Raw genomic sequence first — 25,343 nt, 5'->3', positions numbered from 1 at the left:
AATTAGCTCTTGGAGATGTCATTAGTCTAGGGGTTCACATACTTTATCCACCTGCACTGTGAATGTTTATATGGTGTGTTCAATAAAAACATGGTAACATTTAATTCTTTGTGTGTTATTAGTTTAAGCAGACTGTGATTGTTTATTGTTGTGACTTAGATGAAGATCAGATCATATCTTATGACCAATTTGTGCAGAAATCCATATCATTCCAAAGGGTTCACATACTTTTTCTTGCAACTGTAATTGCTTTCTTTTTTCACTTACTTTTCAGTTTTTTTATTGGTTTCTCAAGTATCTATATTTATTTAAGAAATGAATACGACAAGACGCAGGTTTCTCTTGTAACCTTTATGGGTTCTTATCTGATTTACATTGCACATAAAATGTGAAATTATAGTACATATTAATTTGTTGCATATGTTGTGCATATTGTTTTGTTCACTTTACCTTGTACAATTGTTCATACAGATGAAATATAATAGTTTTGTTGTAAATCAATAAAAATACAATTATAAAAAAAAATAATTGAAGTGATAAAGCAGATAAATAAAAATTTTGAAAATTGCAAATAAAGGAGAATTATAGCGACTAAAATCTTTCACCATCATGAAATACAATGTGTTGTGAGAAAACAATATCAGAATTGCTTGGATAAGTAAAAGCATTCTGAAGTTTTTACCACATAAAGTGACACATGTCTAGTTTCCAAAAAACGGCCTGGTCCTTAAGGTGAAAAATGGCAAGGTCCTTAAGGAGTTAATGGGGTAGAGTAGGAAAGTATACATGCACCTAAAGACTATGCACTCTAGGGCAAAACTCCCATATATGATCTATGGGGGTCATTTATCAAGATGAAATACACCTAAATTAGGCGTATTTCAGGCGCAGATTGCGGCGCAACAGCTAGCTGTGTCGCAATTTACGACTCCACCCTGCTCACGCCAGGTCTAAAAAAGTGGGTGTGGTGTGGGCAGGGAAGGGGATGGCTGATTCAGGCGTAGAAAAAAGGTCTAAATGCAAGACAGCTAAGAAGGTGTCTTATATTAAGAAGCGGCGCTGGATACGCTAAAGCTATGAAGAAGCTGGCGCCTCTTCATAGCTCCAGTGGATCCACCACCCGGTATAGGGCTTATTAAGACTGGCGTCTAAACTGCCAGTCTTAATAAATGTGTTCCTATGTCCCTTTATGTCTCTGCTCTTTGAGGAGTATCCCAGAACTGTCCTGGATATATGAGCAAGAGTCAATTACTACCTCCTAAGGTATAGCATTGACATTTTGTCTGTCAAAATGTATTAGAAATTTGGTAGAACCAACACAAGTGTGAATAGAGCCTATGGGCCCTTTTACATGGATCAAGGAACGGGACAATTATCAGGGATGAGTGTTGGTTGGCTTGTTCCCAATAATTGCTCCATTTAAATGTGCCACCAATCATCTTTCATGCGTCACATAAAATCATTGTTTGTTGGCAGCACATTGCCCTATGTAAACAGGGTTGTGCTGCCAGCAACCAATGAATCTGCATGAGAATTGGGATTACAATAATGATCGTTCATCCCCAACTAAATGTCATCATCTCTCCGCTCATGATCAGGCAATTATTGGAAGTGTTTGGTTTCTTCCAGATAATTGCCTGGAAGAAAAACATGATTTCTGGTGCAATTTGTGCCAAAAAGGGTACTATTAGGGTAAACACATATTCAGGTATCTTTATGCACTTTTGGAAGCCAAAACCAGGAGTGTCCTTTATACGTTCTATCCTTTTATGGTCCACTTCTGATTTTGACTTCTAACACTGCAGTCAGAAACCTGGACATGTGGCATTACACTTAGATTGTATTAGTAAATGTGGGTCAATGTTTAAAGGGGTTGGTTATCTGATCCTATAAACATCCCCCAAAATGCCCGGGTCCCTCAAACAAAACACACTTACCTGGTCCTCAACATCTCCGTCCCTCCAATCCCTGCACAGCCGCCACTGCATCTCCCCATCCCTGAGGTTACAACATCGGGCAACGGGTGGGGGGGTGCAGCCAATAGCAGGCTGCGACGTTGACCTGCTCCCCTAGTGTCACGGGTGCACAGGTCACCAAGGGGACAGGTCACCGTCGCAGTCTATTATTCGCTGCAACACCGCCTTCCTCTGATGTTGTGATCTGCACGACGGGGAGATGCAGTGGCGGCCGTGCAGGGATACGGAGGGACGCAGGTATCGGAACCATGTAAGTATGTTCTGTATGGGGGTGTTTACAGGATCAGCTAACCCCCCTTAAGTTTTCATATTAGAATTTTAGGACAACAGCTAAAAACAAAACTCCAATGAAAACGATACAAGGTAACAAACCCCAAGGTACTAAATCAGATTTTGGATTTAGCTTTACTACCCTTGTTTTTAGGGGCCTTTCAATTCGGTGCCATTGGGTAAAAATTGCTTCTCGGGCTCCGTCCCATTTTCCTGGACCAGTCAGACGGAATTGATAAGAATTGCAGGGTCCAAAAACAACCTTCCATGCCAAAACTGGATCTGTTAGGAACAACTTCCATATGTTTAATTTCACTCCGATATCGGAGGCTATGTCATCCAAGTATGTGATGTAATCTGTACGCCGAAAATTATTTTCAGCTGTTGCAAACCTTATTGTAGAAGGAAAAGTGATGAAGAGAATCAATAATTAATGCTCTTATAGACATCACATAAATTGAATTCCACTATGTCTGACAAAAGAATTCTGTTTGCATTTGTATTTTCACATTTCAAAGGTTATAAAAGAAAATCCATTAACAAATATACAAGGGAATTTGGAGTTAACATAGGCGGCATGTAAGGGTGGCACAACCAGTGTAGTATAAAAGCACAGAAACCAGGCAGGTGGCAGATTTTACACAACTTTACTTCAATAATGAAATATATAACTCTGGGTTGCACAGTGACATAAACTCAGTCTGTGAGGATCTCCACAAACCACGGACACAGGTTTCCCCTCAGATCTCAACTGACCCCTCTCAGTGGTAACAGTCATAGCCAGTCTTAACCGCTGTGTTGTCTTTCACTCCGGTCTCAGTCTCATCTCTAGATGCTGCTCTCTCCTCTAAGGGATCTCTCTGTAATCTTTCCAGACTTTCTTCTCCTAACTCTCCATAACACTCCCTCACAGACCTACATCCTGTCTGCACCCATCTCCGTCCCCTCCTTTCTAGCACCTTCTACAATGTCTGAGCATGCTCAGTACACTCAGTCCCATATAGTAAGACAGGTAACTTAAAACCAACCTCAGTTACATATCAAACATAGTAAACAGTAGATTATAGCTTATACAAACAATAGGACAGGCTGCAGTATATACTACGGACATGTTTACCCGTCTTACAGGCACCCTATTCTGGACACCCACCTACTAAGCAGATGTAGAGCAGCTACAAAGAGGGTCACTCTGCAGGACCCTGCGGCACATCCATGTACTTGAGCAATCCATTGATTTCAATAGAGACTATGTAATGCTTGATATGCTGAGTTCCAACACAAATTACAGCTAGGGGACATCTTGTTGAGAGTTGATCAGTGAAAAACAACACCCACGTGCATATACTTATTGAAATGAATGGGTCAGGTTCAGTCTGGATCAGGGGTGTAGATATAGGGAGTGCAGAGGTAGCATTCGCTACAGGGCCAAGGAGCCTGAGTGGGCCCAAAGAAAAGGGCTGTGTAGGATCTACCACTCTATCCATGTTTTACGCCCTTCCTTAATTGGATGGGACCCGCCCTAGCAATCAACAGACAGGTATATAAGGACTTGGACTCTTTAATATGAATAAACCCTCTGAGGAAGAAATAGGGATCTATTTCGAAACGCGTCTGGGATCTATGGTTAATTCATAAAGAGTCCGAAATTTTATGCATGGCCATTAGGGATGAGCGAACCCGAACTGTATAGTTCGGGTTCGTACCGAATTTTGGGGTGTCCGTGACACGGACCCGAACATTTTAGTAAAAGTCCGGGTTCGAGTTCGGTGTTCGGCGCTTTCTTGGCGCTTTTTGAAAGGCTGCAAAGCAGCCAATCAACAAGCATCATACTACTTGCCCCAAGAGGCCATCACAGCCTTGCCTACTATTGGCATGGCTGTGATTGACCAGTGCAGCATGTGACCCAGCCTCTATTTAAGCTGGAGTCACGTAGCGCCGCACGTCACTCTGCTGTGCTTAGTGTAGGGAGAGGTTGCAGCTGCGACGTTAGGGCGAGATTAGGCAGTGATTAACTCCTCCAAAACACTTAAGTCAGTGATCGATCTACAGCTGTGGATCATTGAACTGCTGCTATTCAATTGCTCACTGTTTTTAGGCTGCCCAGAGCGTTTTTCAGTCACTTTTTTCTGGGGTGATCGGCGGCCATTTTGTGTCTTGTGGTGCGCCAGCACAAGCTGCCACCAAGTCCATTTAACCATCAATAGTGTGGTTATTTTTTGGCAATATCCTACATCAGGGTCAAGCTGCCACCAAGTCTATTTAACCATCAATAGTGTGGTTATTTTTTTGCTATATCCTACATCAGGGGCAAGCTGCCACCAAGTCCATTTAACCATCAATAGTGTGTTTTTTTTGGCTATATCCTACATCAGGGGCAAGCTGCCACCAAGTCCATTTAACCATCAATAGTGTGGTTATTTTTTTGCTATATCCTACATCAGGGGCAAGCTGCCATCAAATCCATTTAACCATCAATAGTGTGGTTATTTTTTTGCTTTATCCTACATCAGGGGAAAGCTGCCACCAAGTCCATTTAACCATCAATAGTGTGGTTATTTTTTTGCTATATCCTACATCAGGGGCAAGCGGTCACCAAGTCCATTTAACCATCAATAGTGTGGTTATTTTTTGGCTATATCCTACATCAGGGGCAAGCTGCCACCAAGTCCATTTAACCATCAATAGTGTGGTTATTTTTTTTTGCTATATCCTACATCAGGGGCAAGCTGCCACCAAGTCCATTTAACCATCAATAGTGTGGTTATTTTTTTGCTATATCGTACATCAGGGGCTTAGCTGTGCTTGCTATTTTATTGAGGGGTGAAATACAATTGCAAAAATAGCAGTACCCTAAATCTGGTGTTTCAGCTGTGGCCAGCCAATTGTAATACTGTCTGCTTTCTGGCAAAGGATATATTTTTGTTCTGGGTTGAAATACAATTCCCAACTTAGCAATTTCCTAAATTAGTGGTTTCTGCTGTATCAGGGCTACTTTAAATCTATTCATTAAAAGGGCATATTAGATTCAAGGTGCTGATAGGGTCATTCTCAATAACTTCACACACACGCTACTGTGCATATCCAAGTCTAATTCTGTCCGTAAACGTATACCTGTCACCCAGCGCCTAAAAAAATAGGCCTCAAATTTATATTCAGCTAAATCTGTGGTTATTGCTGTAGCTGGTCAAGTTATATTGTGTCCGTCAAAGCACAGTTTTTGTTCTGGGTTGAAATACAATTCCCAACCTAGCAATTTTCTAAATTAGTGGTTTCTGCTGTATCAGGCCTACTTTAAATCTATCCCTAAAAGGGTATATTAGATTCAAGGTGCTGATAAGGTCATTCTCAATAACTTCACACACACGCTACTGTGCATATCCAAGTCTAATTCTGTCCGTAAACGTATACCTGTCACCCAGCGCCTAAAAAAATAGGCCTCAAATTTATATTCAGCTAAATCTGTGGTTATTGCTGTAGCTGGTCAAGTTATATTGTGTCCGTCAAAGCACAGTTTTTGTTCTGGGTTGAAATACAATTCCCAACCTAGCAATTTCCTAAATTAGTGGTTTCTGCTGTATCAGGCCTACTTTAAATCTATCCCTAAAAGGGTATATTAGATTCAAGGTGCTGATAAGGTCATTCTCAATAACTTCACACACACGCTACTGTGCATATCCAAGTCTAATTCTGTCCGTAAACGTATACCTGTCACCCAGCGCCTAAATAATAGGCCTCAAATTTATATTCAGCTAAATCTGTGGTTATTGCTGTAGCTGGTCAAGTTATATTGTGTCCGTCAAAGCACCGTTTTTGTTCTGGGTTGAAATACAATTCCCAACCTAGCAATTTCCTAAATTAGTGGTTTCTGCTGTATCAGGCCTACTTTAAATCTATCCCTAAAAGGGTATATTAGATTCAAGGTGCTGATAGGGTCATTCTCAATAACTTCACACACACGCTACTGTGCATATCCAAGTCTAATTCTGTCCGTAAACGTATACCTGTCACCCAGCGCCTAAATACTAGGTCTCAAATTTATATTCAGCTAAATCTGTCATTACTGCTGTGCCTGTATTAGTGTAATACGGTACCTAAATAGATAGCCAGATAGTGTTAGGTGTCTATAAAAAAAGGCCTGAATTTGAATTCAATACATTGGGCCAAATAATATTTTTCTTATTGTGGTGAACGGTAACAATGAGGAAAACATCTAGTAAGGGACGCGGACGCGGACATGGTCGTGGTGGTGTTAGTGGACCCTCTGGTGCTGGGAGAGGACGTGGCCGTTCTGCCACAGCCACACGTCCTAGTGAACCAACTACCTCAGGTCCCAGTAGCCGCCAGAATTTACAGCCATATTTGGTGGGGCCCAATGCCGTTCTAAGGATGGTAAGGCCTGAGCAGGTACAGGCATTAGTCAATTGGGTGGCTGACAGTGGATCCAGCACGTTCACATTATCTCCCACCCAGTCTTCTGCAGAAAGCGCACAGATGGCTCATGAAAACCAAGCCCATCAGTCTGTCACATCACCCCCATGCATATCAGGGAAACTGTCTGAGCCTCAAGTTATGCAGCAGTCTCTTATGCTGTTTGAAGACTCTGCTGGCAGGGTTTCCCAAGGGCATCCACCTAGCCCTTCCCCAGGGGTGGAAGAGATAGAATGCACTAACGCACAACCACTTATGTTTCCTGATGAGGACATGGGAATACCACCTCAGCACGTCTCTGATGATGACGAAACACAGGTGCCAACTGCTGCGTCTTTCTGCAGTGTGCAGACTGAACAGGAGGTCAGGATGGAAGACGATGAGGGGGACGATGAGGTCCTAGACCCCACCTGGAATGAAGGTCGTGCCACTGACTTTCACAGTTCGGAGGAAGAGGCAGTGGTGAGACCGAGCCAACAGCGTAGCAAAAGAGGGAGCAGTGGGCAAAAGCAGAACACCCGCCGCCAAGAGACTCCGCCTGCTACTGACCGCCGCCATCTGGGACCGAGCACCCCAAAGGCAGCTTCAAGGAGTTCCCTGGCATGGCACTTCTTCAAACAATGTGCTGACGACAAGACCCGAGTGGTTTGCACGCTGTGCCATCAGAGCCTGAAGCGAGGCATTAACGTTCTGAACCTTAGCACAACCTGCATGACAAGGCTTCTACATGCAAAGCATGAACTGCAGTGGAGTGAACAGCTTAAAAACAAGGAAGTCACTCAGGCTCCACCTGCTACCTCTTCTGCTGCTGCCGCCTCGGCCTCTTCTGCTGCTGCCGCCTCGGCCTCTTCCTCCGCCTCTGGAGGAACGTTGGCACCTGCCGCCCAGCTAACATGGGATGTACCATCAACACCACCACCTGCGTCACCAAGCATCTCAACCATGTCACACGGCAGCGTTCAGCTATCCATCTCACAAACATTTGAGAGAAAGCGTAAATTCCCACCTAGCCACCCTCGATCCCTGGCCCTGAATGCCAGCATTTCTAAACTACTGGCCTATGAAATGCTGTCATTTAGGCTGGTGGACACAAACAGCTTCAAACAGCTCATGTCGCTTGCTGTCCCACAGTATGTTGTTCCCAGCCGCCACTACTTCTCCAAGAGAGCCGTGCCTTCCCTGCACAACCAAGTATCCGATAAAATCAAGTGTGCACTGCGCAACGCCATCTGTGGCAAGGTCCACCTAACCACAGATACGTGGACCAGTAAGCACGGCCAGGGACGCTATATCTCCCTAACTGCACACTGGGTAAATGTAGTGGCGGCTGGGCCCCAGGCGAAGAGCTGTTTGGCGCACGTCCTTCCGCCGCCAAGGATCGCAGGGCAACATTCTTTGCCTCCTGTCTCCTCCTCCTCCTACTCAGCTTCCTCCTCCTCTTCTTCCACCTGCTCATCCAGTCAGCCACACACCTTCACCACCAACTTCAGCACAGCCCAAGATAAACGTCAGCAGGCCATTCTGAAACTCATATGTTTGGGGGACAGGCCCCACACCGCACAGGAGTTGTGGCGGGGTATAGAACAACAGACCGACGAGTGGTTGCTGCCGGTGAGCCTCAAGCCCGGCCTGGTGGTGTGCGATAATGGGCGAAATCTCGTTGCAGCTCTGGGACTAGCCGGTTTGACGCACATCCCTTGCCTGGCGCATGTGCTAAATTTGGTGGTGCAGAAGTTCATTCACAACTACCCCGACATGTCAGAGCTGCTGCATAAAGTGTGGGCCGTCTGTTCGCGCTTCCGGCGTTCACATCCTGCCGCTGCTCGCCTGTCTGCGCTTGTCATGGTCTTACCTTCTTGCTGTTCTCCTTCGTTTGACATGTGCTGGCGGCCATCTTGGTTTCTGGGTTTCTTGTAGCCTCCCACCCTGCGGCTCCTCCTTCCCACTGGGAGGAGCTGGATGCCTAGCTCATATATATAGGAGGTCTGTGGCTTCAGTTCCTTGCTTGGTCCTCCTGTGTTCACATGCTTCTAGTCTGCTGCTGCTTCTGGTTCCTGATCCTGGTTTCGTCCGACTACCCTGCTGGTTCCTGATCCTGGTTTCGTCCGACTACCCTGCTGGTTCCTGATCCTGGTTTCATCCGACTACCCTGCTGGTTCCTGATCCTGGCTTCGTCTGACTACCCTGCTGGTTCCTGATCCTGGCTTCGTCTGACTACCCTTCTGGTTCCTGACCTCTGGCTTCGCTAAGACTCTGCTTCGGTTTCGCCATCCGTTTGGACTTTTGCTTTACAGCTTTATTTTCAATAAAGCCTTCTTATTTTCACTTATCTCTTGTTGTACGTCTGGTTCATGGTTCCGTGACATTAGGACCAAGCCATGAATTCTGACGGTACAGGGCCATCCTCGCTACCCACGCTGGTTGCCAGACTTGATCAGCAGGATCACCTGTTGGGTCGGTTCGCTGTGGCGTTGCAAACCCTGCTTGAACGCACGGCTCATTTCGCTCCCGTTGCCGATGGGTCGGTTGTCGCTCCTGGGCCCGCTCCTACTGCCGCTCCGGTTGTTGCGCCAGAGTCTACCCCGACACCTGTTGTTGCACCTGCGGTGTTTCGGGGTATGACCGGTTCTGCCCCTCTTCCACAGCGCTTTGGGGGAGAGCCAACTCAGTGCCGAGGTTTCCTTAACCAGGTGGGCATTTATTTCGAGTTGCTGCCACATGCCTTTCCTACTGAGAGATCAAAGGTGGGCTTCTTGATCTCGCTGCTCTCGGACAAGGCCTTGGCCTGGGCCAGCCCCTTATGGGAGAACAACAATCCGGTGGTTGCCGAGTTTTCCGGTTTTGTTGCTTCTCTTCGGAAGGTATTCGATGTGCCGGCTCGTGCTGCCTCTGCTGCGAAGCTCCTTATGTCCATCAGACAGGGTTCACGATCCGTAGCTGAATACGCCATTGAGTTTCGTACCCTGGCAGCAGAGGTGGGCTGGAATAATGAGGCTCTGGTCGCTGCTTTCTCTCATGGTCTCTCGGATGCCTTGAAGGATGAGGTTGCAGCTAAGGACCTACCAGTGGAGCTCGAGTCTCTTATTTCTTTCCTGATTTTGATTGACACCAGACTCAGGGAGAGACCTTCCTTTAAGGAGAGCTTGCGGAGGTTTTCTAACAGATTGGCGCCTACGTTTGCTGTCCCCCCCGTGCCTCCCTCTCCTCCCACGCCTCCTGGGGATGACTTGTCTGGGGGTGAACCCATGCAGCTGGGGTTTGCTCGCCTGTCCGAGGGGGAGAGGGTACTCCGGAGACGCGAGGGCCGATGCATGTACTGTGGTCTCGGTGGGCATTTTCGGTTGGCATGTCCGAACCGTCCGGGAAACGCTCGCACCTGAGATCCTGTCGGGGGCAGATCTTGGGTGGAGTCTCCTCGTCCCCGGTTTCCCGTGTTGACAAACCACTGATCACTGTTGTCCTCTCCTGGGTCGGGGGCTCGGTGACGACCCAGGCGTTGGTGGACTCTGGTGCTAGTGGTTTGTTCATTGATAAGGTGTTCGCTGCCGCCAATTCCATTCCTCTGCAGGCTCGAGGTTCCCCACTGGCTCTTGAGGCGATAGACGGCAGACCCCTTCTGCCGCCACACGTGACTCATGAGACCCTTCTAGTGGGGATAGCCATTGGTGCCGTTCACAGAGAGTCGGTCTGCCTCCAGGTTATTTCGTCTCCACACTACTCGGTGGTCTTGGGGTACCCCTGGCTCCGGAAGCATAATCCGACTTTCGATTGGAGATCGGCCGAGATCCTCTCGTGGTCACCGCAGTGTGGGGCTAGTTGCATCCATGGGTCTGTCAAGTTGCTGTGTACTTCCTCGGACTCTCTGTTGCCTCCTGAATACGAGGAGTACCGGGATGTATTCGATAAGGTGCGCGCGGTTGCCCTACCTCCGCACCGCCCATACGATTGTGCCATAGAGTTACAATCTGGTGCCGTTCCTCCTCGTGGCAAGGTCTATCCACTGTCGGTAGCGGAGAATGAGGCCATGGAGGAGTACGTGAGGGAGGCGCTTTCACGCGGACACATTCGCAAATCCTCGTCCCCGGCAGGGGCTGGATTTTTCTTTGTGAAAAAGAAGGGCGGTGAGTTGAGGCCTTGCATCGATTACAGGGGTCTCAATCGCATCACGATCAAGAACGCTTACCCGATACCCTTGATTTCCGAGCTGTTCGATCGCCTTAAAGGGGCCACGGTCTTTACCAAACTCGACCTGAGAGCGGCATATAACCTGGTAAGGATCAAGGCGGGCGATGAGTGGAAGACCGCGTTTAACACCAGGACCGGTCATTATGAATCCTTGGTTATGCCCTTTGGGTTGTGCAATGCGCCCGCAGTCTTTCAGGAATTCATCAACGATGTTTTCCGTGACCTGTTGCAGCAGTGTGTGGTGGTCTATTTGGATGACATCTTGGTATATTCTGAATCCATGGAGGCCCACATTCTGGATGTCAGACGAGTGTTGCAACGGTTAAGAGAGAACAAGCTGTTCGGTAAGCTTGAGAAATGCGAATTTCACCGATCCCAGGTAACCTTCTTAGGTTACATCATTTCCGCTGAGGGGTTCTCCATGGATCCTGAGAAGGTTTCGGCTGTCTTACAGTGGCCCCAGCCCAGTGGTCTTCGTTCCCTGCAGCGCTTTTTGGGCTTCGCCAATTATTATCGGAAGTTCATCAGGGACTTTTCCATGCTAGCCAAGCCTCTCACGGATCTGACCAGGAAGGGCAGTAATTCCCAGGTCTGGCCGCTCGAGGCCATCCGAGCTTTTGAGGCTCTAAAGTCCGCCTTTGTGTCGGCTCCGATTCTGTCGCATCCCAACCCTGGGTTGCCCTTTGTCCTCGAGGTAGACGCGTCTGAGACGGGAGTAGGCGCCCTTCTGTCTCAGCGTAGAACACCAGAGGGTCCTCTGCTTCCTTGTGGGTTTTACTCCCGGAAACTGTCTTCCGCGGAGTGCAACTATCAGATTGGTGACAGGGAGTTATTGGCCATCGTGCAGGCCCTTAAAGAATGGAGGCACTTGCTCGAGGGTTCGGTGGTTCCGGTCCTCATCCTGACGGACCACAAGAATCTGACCTACCTTTCTGAGGCCAAGAGATTGACACCACGTCAGGCCAGATGGGCCCTGTTCTTGTCACGTTTTAATTACGTGGTCTCCTACCTACCCGGTTCCAAGAACATCAGGGCGGATGCCTTATCACGGCAGTACTCCGAGCTGTCCAGGGAGGAGTCGATTCCGACTTCGGTCATACCTCCGAATCAGATCTTGGCCGCCATTCGCACCAGCCTGACCTCTCCCCTGGGTGAGCAGATTTTGGCGGCTCAATCTGGTGCTTCCTCTGGGAGACCCAACGGCAGATGTTTTGTGCCTGAGGAGTTGCGCACTCGGTTGTTGCGAACCTACCATAACTCCAAGACCGCGGGGCATCCTGGAAAGAATCAGCTGTCCTGGGCTGTTTCACGTCTGTTCTGGTGGCCTTCCCTACGTTCCGACATCGCCGCATATGTAGCGGCATGCTCCGTTTGTGCCCAGAGTAAGTCCCCTCGGCACCTTCCGTTGGGCCTTTTGCAACCCATAGCCACCGGGGAGCGCCCATGGTCACACCTGGGGATGGATTTCATTGTGGACCTCCCTGCATCCCGAGGCCATACGGTCATTCTCATGATTGTGGATCGGTTTTCCAAAATGTGCCACTGTGTTCCTCTCAAGAACTTACCCTCTGCACAAGAGTTGGCCACGATTTTTGCCAGGGAGGTCTTCCGGTTGCACGGTTTGCCCAAGGAGATTGTGTCGGATCGGGGGAGTCAGTTTGTGTCCAGGTTCTGGCGCGCCTTTTGCTCCCAGTTGGGGATTCATCTCTCCTTCTCCTCGGCCTACCACCCTCAGTCCAATGGGGCCGCAGAACGATCCAATCAGGCCTTGGAGCAATTCCTTCGTTGCTATGTCTCCGATCACCAAGACAATTGGGTTGACCTCCTGCCTTGGGCTGAGTTTGCCAGGAACACGGCGGTGAACTCTTCCTCTGGGACGTCTCCCTTCATGGCCAATTATGGGTTCCAACCTGCCGTGTTACCGGAGGTATTCTCTCCCCAGGATATTCCGGCTGTGGAGGATCACCTTTCCGTCCTACGTGCTTCTTGGGTACTCATCCAGAAGTCCCTTGAGGTCTCTGCGCAGCGCCAGAGACTCCAGGCTGATCGCAGACGAGCGCCTGCTCCTTCCTACCAGGTCGGAGACCGTGTATGGTTGTCCACCCGCAACCTCAACCTTCGAGTGCCCACTCCCAAGCTGGCGCCTCGCTTTGTTGGTCCCTTCCGAGTGCTTCGCAGGGTAAACCCGGTAGCCTATGCCCTTGCGCTTCCTCCTGGCATGCGGATCTCCAACGTGTTTCATGTCTCCCTGTTGAAGCCACTGGTGTGTAATCGTTTCACTTCCTCGGTTCCTCGGCCTCGTCCGGTCCAAGTGGGTAATCGTGAGGAGTATGAGGTGAGCAATATCCTGGACTCACGCCTGGTCCGCGGTGGGGTGCAGTTTTTGGTCCATTGGCGTGGTTATGGTCCAGAGGAGCGTTCCTGGGTTCCCTCCGCAGATGTCCATGCTCCTGCCTTGCTCCGAGCCTTCCACGCACGCTTCCCTCAGAAACCGTTCTTTACTCCGCGGAGGAGGGGCTCTTGAGGGGGAGGTACTGTCATGGTCTTACCTTCTTGCTGTTCTCCTTCGTTTGACATGTGCTGGCGGCCATCTTGGTTTCTGGGTTTCTTGTAGCCTCCCATCCTGCGGCTCCTCCTTCCCACTGGGAGGAGCTGGATGCCTAGCTCATATATATAGGAGGTCTGTGGCTTCAGTTCCTTGCTTGGTCCTCCTGTGTTCACATGCTTCTAGTCTGCTGCTGCTTCTGGTTCCTGATCCTGGTTTCGTCCGACTACCCTGCTGGTTCCTGATCCTGGTTTCGTCCGACTACCCTGCTGGTTCCTGATCCTGGTTTCGTCCGACTACCCTGCTGGTTCCTGATCCTGGCTTCGTCTGACTACCCTGCTGGTTCCTGATCCTGGCTTCGTCTGACTACCCTTCTGGTTCCTGACCTCTGGCTTCGCTAAGACTCTGCTTCGGTTTCGCCATCCGTTTGGACTTTTGCTTTACAGCTTTATTTTCAATAAAGCCTTCTTATTTTCACTTATCTCTTGTTGTACGTCTGGTTCATGGTTCCGTGACAGCGCTACAGCGTAACTTCGGCCTTCCCGCTCACCGCCTCATATGCGACGTGCCCACCAGGTGGAACTCCACCTTGCACATGCTGGACAGACTGTGCGAGCAGCAGCAGGCCATAGTGGAGTTTCAGCTGCAGCACGCACGGGTCAGTCACACTGCGGAACAGCACCACTTCACCACCAATGACTGGGCCTCCATGCGAGACCTGCGTGCCCTGTTGCACTGTTTCGAGTACTCCACCAACATGGCCAGTGGCGATGACGCCGTTATCAGCGTTACAATACCACTTCTATGTCTCCTTGAGAAAACACTTAGGGCGATGATGGAAGCGGAGGTGGCCCAGGAGGAGGAGGAGGAGGAGGAGGAGGAAGAGGGGTCATTTTTAGCACTTTCAGGCCAGTCTCTTCGAAGTGACTCAGAGGGAGTTTTTTTGCAGCAGCAGAGGCCAGGTACAAATGTGGCCAGACAGGGCCCACTACTGGAGGACGAGGATGAGGAGGAGGTGGAGGAGGATGAGAATGAAGCATATTCACAGCGGGGTGGCACCCAATGCAGCTCGGGCCCATCACTGGTGCGTGGCTGGGGGGAAACGCAGGACGATGACGATACGCCTCCCACAGAGGACAGCTTGTCCTTACCTCTGGGCAGCCTGGCACACATGAGCGACTACATGCTGCAGTGCCTGTGCAACGACAGCAGAGTTGCCCACATTTTAACGTGTGCGGACTACTGGGTTGCCACCCTGCTGGATCCACGGTACAAAGACAATGTGCCCACCTTACTTCCTGCACTGGAGCGTGATAGGAAGATGCGCGAGTACAAGCGCACGTTGGTAGACGCCTTACTGAGAGCATTCCCAAATGTCACAGGGGAACAAGTGGAAGCCCAAGGCGAAGGCAGAGGAGGAGCAAGAGGTCGCCAACGCAGCTGTGTCATGGCCAGCTCCTCTGAGGGCAGGGTTAGCATGGCAGAGATGTGGAAAAGTTTTGTCACCACGCCACAGCTAACTGCACCACCACCTGATACGGAACGTGTTAGCAGGAGGCAACATTTCACTAACATGGTGGAACAGTACATGTGCACACCCCTCCACGTACTGACTGATGGTTCGGCCCCATTCAACTTCTGGGTCTCCAAATTGTCCACGTGGCCAGAGCTAGCCTTTTATGCCTTGGAGGTGCTGGCCTGCCCGGCGGCCAGCGTTTTGTCTGAACGTGTATTCAGCACGGCAGGGGGCGTCATTACAGACAAACGCAGCCACCGGTCTACAGCCAATGTGGACAAGCTGACGTTCATAAAAATGAACCAGGCATGGATCCCATAGGACCTGTCCATCCCTTGTGCAGATTAGACATTAACTACCTCCCCTTAATGATATATTATTGTACTCCAGGGCACTTTCTCATTCAATCCTATTTTTATTTTCATTTTACCATTATATTGCGGGGCAACCCAAAGTTGAATGAACCTCTCCTCTGTCTGGGTGCCGGGGCCTAAATTATATGACAATGGACTGTTTCAATGTTGGGTGACGTGAAGCATGATTCTCTGCTATGACATGAAGACTGATTCTCTGCTGACATGAAGCCAGATTCTCTGCTATGGGACCTCTCTCCTCTGCCTGGGTGCGTGGGCCTAAATATCTGACAATGGACTGTTCCAGTGGTGGGTGACGTGAAGCATGATTCTCTGCTATGACATGAAGACTGATTCTCTGCTGACATGAAGCCTGAATCTCTGCTATGGGACTTCTCTCCTCTGCCTGGGTGCCTGGGCCTAAATATCTGACAATGGACTGTTCCAGTGGTGGGTGACGTGAAGCATGATTCTCTGCTATGACATGAAGACTGATTCTCTGCTGACATGAAGCCAGATTCTCTGCTATGGGACCTCTCTCCTCTGCCTGGGTGCCTGGGCCCAAATATCTGACAATGGACTGTTCCAATGGTGGGTGACGTGAAGCATGATTCTCTGCTATGACATGAAGACTGATTCTCTGCTGACATGAAGCCTGAATCTCTGTTACGGGACCTCTCTCCTCTGCCTTGGTGCCGGGGCCTAAATTATATGACAATGGACTGTTCCAATGTTGGGTGACGTGAAGCATGATTCTCTGCTATGACATGAAGACTGATTCTCTGCTGACATGAAGCCTGAATCTCTGTTATGGGACCTCTCTCCTCTGCCTGGGTGCCGGGGCCTAAATATCTGACAATTGACTGTTCCAGTGGTGGGTGACGTGAAGCATGATTCTCTGCTATGACATGAAGACTGATTCTCTGCTGACATGAAGCCTGAATCTCTGTTATGGGACCTCTCTCCTCTGCCTGGGTGCCTGGGCCTAAATATCTCACAATGGACTGTTCCAGTGTTGGGTGACGTGAAGCCTGATTCTCTGCTATGACATGAAGACTGATTCTCTGCTGACATGAAGCCAGATTCTCTGCTATGGGACCTCTCTCCAATTGATATTGGTTAATTTTATATTTATTTTATTTTTATTTTTATTCATTTCCCTATCCACATTTGTTTGCAGGGGATTTAACTACATTTTGCTGCCTTTTGCAGCCCTCTAGCCCTTTCTTGGGCTGTTTTACAGCCTTTTTAGTGCCGAAAAGTTCGGGTCCCCATTGACTTCAATGGGGTTCAGGACGAAGTTCGGGTCGGGTTCGGATCCCGAACCCGAACATTTCCGGGAAGTTCGGCCGAACTTCTCGAACCCGAACATCCAGGTGTTCGCTCAACTCTAATGGCCATGCATTGTTGAAGATATCGATGAAAACATTTTTTCGAGAGCACGAATGAAAACTCACTGGTGATCGAATTTATCAACGGCAAACTATCTATAGCAACATACAAAAGTAAGGCAAACTTTGATTTCAGCGAAAAAAAGATCAAAGATTCATTGCGACTTTCGGCCTGCGATTTTTGAGTCTGTATTACATTATACAAAAGAAAGAAAACAGCTCATCTCGCGAGAATTGGAGCGATCCATCGGAGCTCCGATCTATGCTATCAGCAAGCAACCAGTTCTGCCGTATGTACCTGACTTAATCCACATCGAGGTAAGCGCCTTGACACGTGGGACGCCACAAGTATGCACACTACCAAACAGTGAGTACTCAACAAGTTATACCATGAGATTGATTGCTACAAATTATACTAAATAGAATTTACCAGCACAATAGGACTTACCTATATAGCGGGACGTGATCCATATATCCATATATCAACAAGCTGCTACGTACTTATCAACCTGCGTTTTTGCAGGCTCTATCTATAAAGATATCATATCCACAATCCCACATAGGATTCTGCATATCCCTTTTTATGTCAATGTATGTTTTTATGTTAGAGTTGTATTAAATTGCACCATTTTTATTGAACATCCACCTGCCTAGTCTCCTACGTGAACCCATATGTTTTGAGTGCCGGAGTATTTCAATATATATTATTTATCTACTTTGAAGGGGTGATTCAGCATAGACCTTGGCACCTACACATGAAATAAAGAGGGTGAGCCGTCATACTACCAATTTTACAAAATATAAAGTTTCATGCATTAACATGCACTACTGATTAAAAAATATAAAGATAGGCTCACTTTAAAAAAGTAAACACATTAAGCGCACAAATATGCCAGGATTTAATAGCCTATGATTTAATGAACCACACACATTGGCTTAACTAGAACTGACTGGTCCCCACAGCAAATTTTTGAATGCCCCCCCCCAGAAACTTGTTCGCAACCGCCTCAAGATCATTCTCTCAGACTACAGGGAGTGCAGAATTATTAGGCAAGTTGTATTTTTGAGGATTAATTTTATTATTGAACAACAACCATGTTCTCAATGAACCCAAAAAACTCATTAATATCAAAGCTGAATATTTTTGGAAGTAGTTTTTAGTTTGTTTTTAGTTTTAGCTATTTTAGGGGGATATCTGTGTGTGCAGGGGACTATTACTGTGCATAATTATTAGGCAACTTAACAAAAAACAAATATATACCCATTTCAATTATTTATTTTTACCAGTGAAACCAAAATAACATCTCAACATTCACAAATATACATTTCTGACATTCAAAAACAAAACAAAAACAAATCAGTGACCAATATAGCCACCTTTCTTTGCAAGGACACTCAAAAGCCTGCCATCCATGGATTCTGTCAGTGTTTTGATCTGTTCACCATCAACATTGCGTGCAGCAGCAACCACAGTCTCCCAGACACTGTTCAGAGAGGTGTACTGTTTTCCCTCCTTGTAAATCTCACATTTGATGATGGACCACAGGTTCTCAATGGGGTTCAGATCAGGTGAACAAGGAGGCCATGTCATTAGATTTTCTTCTTTTATACCCTTTCTTGCCAGCCACACTGTGGAGTACTTGGACGCGTGTAATGGAGCATTGTCCTGCATGAAAATCATGTTTTTCTTGAAGGATGCAGACTTCTTCCTGTACCACTGCTTGAAGAAGGTGTCTTCCAGAAACTGGCAGTAGGACTGGGAGTTGAGCTTGACTCCATCCTCAACCCGAAAAGGCCCCACAAGCTCATCTTTGATGATACCAGCCCAAACCAGTACTCCACCTCCACCTTGCTGGCGTCTGAGTCGGACTGGAGCTCTCTGCCCTTTACCAATCCAGCCACGGGCCCATCCATCTGGCCCATCAAGACTCACTCTCATTTCATCAGTCCATAAAACCTTAGAAAAATCAGTCTTGAGATATTTCTTGGCCCAGTCTTGACGTTTCAGCTTGTGTGTCTTGTTCAGTGGTGGTCGTCTTTCAGCCTTTCTTACCTTGGCCATGTCTCTGAGTATTGCACACCTTGTGCTTTTGGGCACTCCAGTGATGTTGCAGCTCTGAAATATGGCCAAACTGGTGGCAAGTGGCATCTTGGCAGCTGCACGCTTGACTTTTCTCAGTTCATAGGCAGTTATTTTGCACCTTGGTTTTTCCACACGCTTCTTGCGACCCTGTTGACTATTTTGAATGAAACGCTTGATTGTTCGATGATCACGCTTCAGAAGCTTTGCAATTTTAAGAGTGCTGCATCCCTCTGCAAGATATCTCACTATTTTTGACTTTTCTGAGCCTGTCAAGTCCTTCTTTTGACCCATTTTGCCAAAGGAAAGGAAGTTGCCTAATAATTATGCACACCTAATATAGGGTGTTGATGTCATTAGACCACACCCTTTCTCATTACAGAGATGCACATCACCTAATATGCTTAATTGGTAGTAGACTTTCGAGCCTATACAGCTTGGAGTAAGACAGATGATGTGGTCAAAATACTCATTTGCCTAATAATTCTGCACGCAGTGTAGATCTGGCAGCCGCTTCGTCCGTTTCCTACAGAGTCATTGAATATACTGTCACTGTATATAATGTAATTTTATAATATTGTTAAGGGGGCCCTAAAAAACAAATCTTTCAGTCCTCCTCTTGGTCAGGCCCCCTTCTGAGAGCCGGCCCCAAAGCAGCCGCTTCCCCTATAGCTACGCCCCTGACTATGCATAATTAACTACTTTACAAAATACAGATTAAAATGTAAGTCTTTTAACTTACATTTTCTTTCTGAGCTGTTCATCCTTTAGCATTTCTTTTTCTATCCCTTCAGAGTCTGGAAGTTTGTGTAATCCTGAAAATAAAATTATTTCACAAGAATAATTAATTGACATTGCTTCATGCCATCTATGACTTCCTTCCTTTATGCTGATACAGTCCTGATCAAAAGTTTAAGACCACTTGAAAAAATGGCAAAAAATTATATTTAGCATGGCTGGATCTTAACAAGGTTCCAAGTAGAGCTTCAACATGCAACAAGAAGAAATGGGAGTGAGACAAAAAAATTTTGAGCATTCAATTTTATGAAAACAACGAATAAACTGAAACAGGCTGTTTTTCAGCTGATCAAAAGTTTAGGACCACACCTCCAAAAAAAAACTAAACCCCCCAAAACAGAAATCCAACTTCCAAACATGAACTCAGTAATGAGTAGCTCGGCCGTTATTGTTTATCACTTCAAAAATTAGTTTCGGCATGCTTGATGCAAGCGTTTCCATGAGGTGAGTGGGAACAATTCTCCAAAGTGGTGAAGACGGCCGCACGAAGGCCATCTACTGTCTGGAACTGTTGTCCATTTTTGTAAACTTCCCTTGCCATCCATCCCCAAAGGTTCTCAACTGGATTTAGATCAGGGGAACACGCAGGATGGGCCAAAAGAGTGATGTTATTCTCCTGGAAGAAGTCCCTTGTCCTGCGGGCATTGTGTACTGTAGCGTTGTCCTGTTGAAAAACCCAGTCGTTACCACACAGACGAGAGCCCTCAGTCATGAGGAATGCTCTTTGCAACATCTGGACATAGCCAGCGGCCATTTGACGCCCCTGCACTTCCTGAAGCTCCATTGTTCCACTGAAGGAAAAAGCACCCCAGACCATTATGGTGCCCCCTCCACTGTGGCATGTAGAAAACATCTCAGGTGGGATCTGCTTGTCATGCCAGTAACGTTGGAAACCATCAGGACCATCAAGGTTAAATTTTTTCTCATCAGAGATTAAAACTTTCTTCCACCTTTGAATGTCCCATGTTTGGTGCTCTCTTGCAAAGTCCAAACGAGCAGTTCTGTGGCGTTCATGGAGACGAGGTCTTTGAAGACATTTTTTGTTTTTGAAGCCCTTCAGTCTCAGATGCCGTCTGATGGTTATGGGGCTGCAGTCAGCACCAGTAAGGGCCTTAATTTGGGTCGAGGATCGTCCAGTGTCTTGACATACAGCCAATTGGATCCTCCAGCTCAGTGCTGATGAAATTTTTTGGGGTCTTCCACTTGACTTTTTTGTTCCATAACCCTCAGGATCATTTAAGAAATTCCAAATGACTGTCTTACTGCATCCCACCTCAGCAGCGATGGCGCACTGTGAGAGACCCTGCTTATGCAGTTCAACAACCCGACGACGTTCAAAAAGGGAGAGTTTTTTTGCCTTTGCCATCATAACGTGTGACTAGTAAATACCTGACAGAAAATGACAATGAATCCACATCTTTGCACAGATTTGGCCTTTTAAAGGCATGTGGTCATAAAATTTGGATCAGCTGAAAAACAACCTGTTTCAGTTTAATCGTTATTTTTTATTAATTGAATGCTCAAAAAATGTTTTGTCTCACTCTCATTTCTTCTTGTTGCATGTTGAAGCTCTACTTGGAACCTTGTTAAGATCCAACAATGTAAAATATAATTTTTTGCCATTTTTCAAGTGGTCTTAAACTTTTGATCAGGACTGTATTTCCTTGTATAAGTTTCCATTGTTCCAATTACTTACCCTTGAAAAGTTTAATGGCCCATCGAGACTGAAGTTCAGCGACAACCATAGTTGGCCCAACTGGAAGGATGAATGCAATGAATGCTATTGTAGGCTTTTCAATTCCCAGCGGGATTATTTTTTTGTACAAAGATCCTTTGCTGTCCTCCTTTTTAACAATAGATTCATCCAGAAAAGGGAAACTGTAGTCATAGCCAGTGGCAAGCAAAACGACATCAAGATTGTCCACAACAGAACCATCTGCAAAATGGACTGCTGTCTCAGTGAACCTTTCAACATGTGACTTGATCATAATTGATCCTGACAAAATACGGCTTGGAAGTTCCTCATTCACTAAAGGCTCTTTCCATACAGATCTATAATTAAAAGTATAATTAATGATAATAATTTAAAATACAAAACTACAGTATGGGATAACATGGAGTTACAAGGGAAAAAAAATTGAAAAAAAATAAAATTCAGCTCATCACCTTCATATTTGCATACCAATTCCACCGGCTGATTCCCAAAAAGCAGAGGACGGCAGAAACCCGTTACGTTCTTGGTTACACAAATCCAATAAAAGACTGAATGCAGCAAGCTTCTGCACAAAACTACTTCTTTATTGTTCTATATTAAAAAGCATTAACATGATGCAAAAAAATGTAACTCATGGTAACCCAGGCTACCCATTTCAGACGTGTTTCATGTTTACCTCTTCTTAACCATAAGGAAGGACACATGAAGTGTGTCCAATATGTGTGGCCTTTTTTTTTTTTTTTTTTACTTTTTTGTACTATGATAGTGTTTTTTTAAGTATGGAATAATACAGAATAAGGAGTTTTATGTGGAGAAGTGTGCAGGATTCAGCTTTTTACTGAATGACATATAGTAGAGCTTTCAAATATCCAGTAAAGCAGAATACAGCATGTTCAAAATATTCGCCTAAGGCCTCATGCACACGACCGTATCAATTTTTGCTGTCGTCAAATTGCAGATCCGCAAAACATGGATATCCCCTGTGTGCGTTCCGCATTTTGTGGATCGATATGTCTTGCCCTCTGTTAGAAATGCCTATTCTTGTCACAACACAGACAAGAATAGGACATGTTCTAATTTTTTTGTGGGGCCGCGGAACTGAAATACAGATGCAGACAGCACACATCTTTTGCAGCCCTATTTAAATAAATGGGTCTGTATGCAATCCGCAAAAAATGTATATTCGATGAAGAACAAAACTATGGTCGTGTGCATGAGGCCTAATCAATAACATTGTTTGCCACAGTTCACCCTGTAACATTAATAGCTGTAGCTCACCGAGAAGTCACCACTAGAGATGAGCGAATTTTTTCAGAAATTCAATTCGGCCGCTTCGCCGAATTTTTCTACAAAAATTTGTTTCGATCCGAATTTATTTGCAGCAAATCGCTTAAAAAATGTCTATTTACTGGCTGCAGAGAGCCTTTATAGTGGTGTAGAACACTGTGCCTTGCAGTAACACGCATAGAGAGAGTGTGCTGTGGTAGTGAAATAATACTGTGAGTCACACTTGACTTATTTAGGCAGTCACGGGGCCAAAACTGATCAAATAACTCAAGTATGAACTCAGCCTTACAGGTCAATGTTACCACCAAGAAGAAGCACACTCGTTAGATGATTACACATAGATGTCTACAGAACCTGTTCTATCAAACACTTATACAAGTAGGGCCTCTGACAGAGTGGAGAGGGTGTCAGCAGTAAGTTTGTGTTGACGTCACTGATTATTTTGCCCTTTCTCAGATCCGTCAGAACAATAACCCCAAAAAAACTGATCCTGTCTGTTGAGCATCCGCCTTCACTCGGTCAGCATTTGGTCAGTTATCCATCAGTAATGCTAATTCCCCAAAAAAACAGGAGTGGATCCAAAACAGAGATGATACGTGAATGGAATATTTGCATGTCTTCTGTGTTTTGTACCCACTCTTGCTTTTGGCTACCAAGATCAGAAGAAGAATCAAATACATTTTGTCAGCCAGGCCTAAAGGCAAAATAGTGGCCCAGTCATGAAGTGGGGAGGGTGGGAACTGCATGAGAAGTCCACAGAGTGGCCCTATGACATAGTGGTGAGGCGGAAGCAGCATGAGAAACCACAAAGTGGCCCAATGATAGAGTCTGGAGGTGGCGGCAGCATCAGGAGGCCACAGAGTGGCACAATGACAGAATGTGGAGGTGGCAGCAGCATCAAGAGGCCACAGAGTGGCACAATGACAGAGTGTGGAGGTGGCGGCGGCAAGAGCATCAGGAGGAGGCCACAGAGTGGCACAATGACAGTGTGGAGGTGGCAGCAGAATCAGGAGACCACAGAGTGGCAAGGTAACATAGTGTGGAGGTGACAGCAGCATCAGGAGACCACAGAGTGACCCGGTGACAGAGTGGGGAGGTGTCAGCAGCACCAGGAGACCACAAAGTGTCAAGGTGACATAGTGAGGAGGTGGCAGCAGCATCAGGAGACAACAGAGTGACCCAGTGGCAGAGTGGGGAGGTGGGTGGCAATACGAGTATCAGTTGGAGATGGTGGGTGAAAGAAGGAGTACTTGGCATCAGATGTGTGGCATCAGGCGGGTGGCAGCATCAGAATAGTAGCTGAGGCAGGTAGCCATGAGAAACAGGTCTTTTTTGTCAAAGTGTTGGTGTGGCACCATGGATGATCTAGTCTGATGCATCAGGCATTGGTGGGTGGAAATACTGGCTGATCCATGCTTGATTCATCTTGACAAAGGTCATTCTCTCCACATTTTGGGTGGACAGGCGCCCCCTCTGATGCCCCACTACTGGCCGGGCAGGACAGCTTTTTCAGGGTAAACTCTGCTAGTTGTGGCCACAAATCCAGTTTGGCTGCCCAGTAGTCTAGCGGATCTTCAATGTGGGGTGGCAGGGTACTGTCCAAGTAAGCCACCACCTGCTGGTTTAGGTCCTGCTCCAGGTCGAGCTGCTGCTGGTGAGTAGTTTCTTTACTAGGTGGGTGAAGAAAGCTGCTCATCAGTGACTCTAGACTCAGGTTGCTGCTGATGGAGCTGGAACTGCTCTAACCCCCCCACCCTGCCACAGCAGCCGTGGCAGAGGAATGTGAGCGTAGAGGGCCTCCCCGTTCAGACCTGCGAGAGGATGGACGGTGGCGCAGATAGGCAGCGGCCAACTCACTACATAGGATGTCTCTATAGTAGTTCAGTTTGTCCTCCCTCTCATCAGGTGTAAAAAAGGCCCCCCATTTTGGACCGGTAGCGAGGGTCCAACAAGGTGGAGAGCCAGAAGTCATCCCTCTGCCGAATGGTGACAATTCGGCTGTCACTACGCACGCAAGTGAGCATGCATCGGGCCATTTCTGCAATTGACTCGGAGGGACTCCCTGCCTTCATCTCCACTGCATATTGCCACAGTGTGTCTGGGTCCTATGCCTTATCCTCCTCATCGCCCTGTAGCTCCTCTGGCTGCTCCTGCTCTTCCTCTCTTGTCACCTGTGTGTAAAAACCTCCCATTTCTCTACACATTGCTTGTGCTCCAATGTCCTCCTCCATTTCAGCCCCAAAGGGCTCATGTGTCTGTGAGATCTAGGCGCTATGTCTCCAGTCCCCTGACCAGCCAGAATTACCAGCATCTGTTCCAGGACATAAAGCAGTGGAATGACGTTGTTCATCCCATTAGTCCTGGCGAATGACAAATAACGTGGCCTCCTCAAAGGGCCTGAGCAAACGGCAGGTGTCACGCATGAGCTGCTACTGGCTGACATCGAAGTTACAGAGAGAAGTACTCCTGTCCGCTTGTATCATCAAGAAATCGTTTATGGCCTTTCTCTGTTCGTATAGTCGGTCCAACATATGAAGGGTGGAATTCCAATGAGTGGAAACGTCGCATATCAGCCTATGTTGGTGGATGCAGTTCTGCCGCTGCAGCTCAAAGAGGGTGTGCTTTGCGGTGTACGAGTGGATGAAGTGCATGCAAAGTTTCCTGGCCATTTTTAGGATGTCTTGCAGATGGGTGGAAGACTTCAGGAACCGCTTGACAATCAGATTTAACACGTGTGCCATGCAGGGCGCATGGCTCAGCCCTCCTTGACGCAGTGCCGACACCATGTTCTTCCCGTTGT

General features: G+C 47.1%; 1 protein-coding gene across 1 annotated transcript in view; it reads right to left on the bottom strand.

Annotated features, from left to right (window-relative positions):
• Window positions 1-599: 599 nt before the first annotated feature.
• Window positions 600-25,343, bottom strand: part of LOC120978779 (dimethylaniline monooxygenase [N-oxide-forming] 2-like) — a 171,643-nt gene continuing 146,899 nt past the window's right edge. The window contains exons 7-9 of the mRNA XM_040407123.1: window positions 21,239-21,594; window positions 19,487-19,559; window positions 600-2,638 (exon numbers count right to left, since the gene is read on the bottom strand). Of these exons, the coding sequence (XP_040263057.1) occupies window positions 2,287-2,638; window positions 19,487-19,559; window positions 21,239-21,594 (781 nt within the window). The 3' untranslated portion in view covers window positions 600-2,286. The remainder of the gene's footprint in view (window positions 2,639-19,486; window positions 19,560-21,238; window positions 21,595-25,343) is intronic.

Source organism: Bufo bufo, chromosome 9, assembly GCF_905171765.1.
Source record: "Bufo bufo chromosome 9, aBufBuf1.1, whole genome shotgun sequence".
NCBI lineage: Eukaryota > Metazoa > Chordata > Amphibia > Anura > Bufonidae > Bufo > Bufo bufo.
The sequence above is the reverse complement of the archived record's forward strand: the minus strand, read 5'-3'. Positions and strand labels throughout refer to the sequence as shown.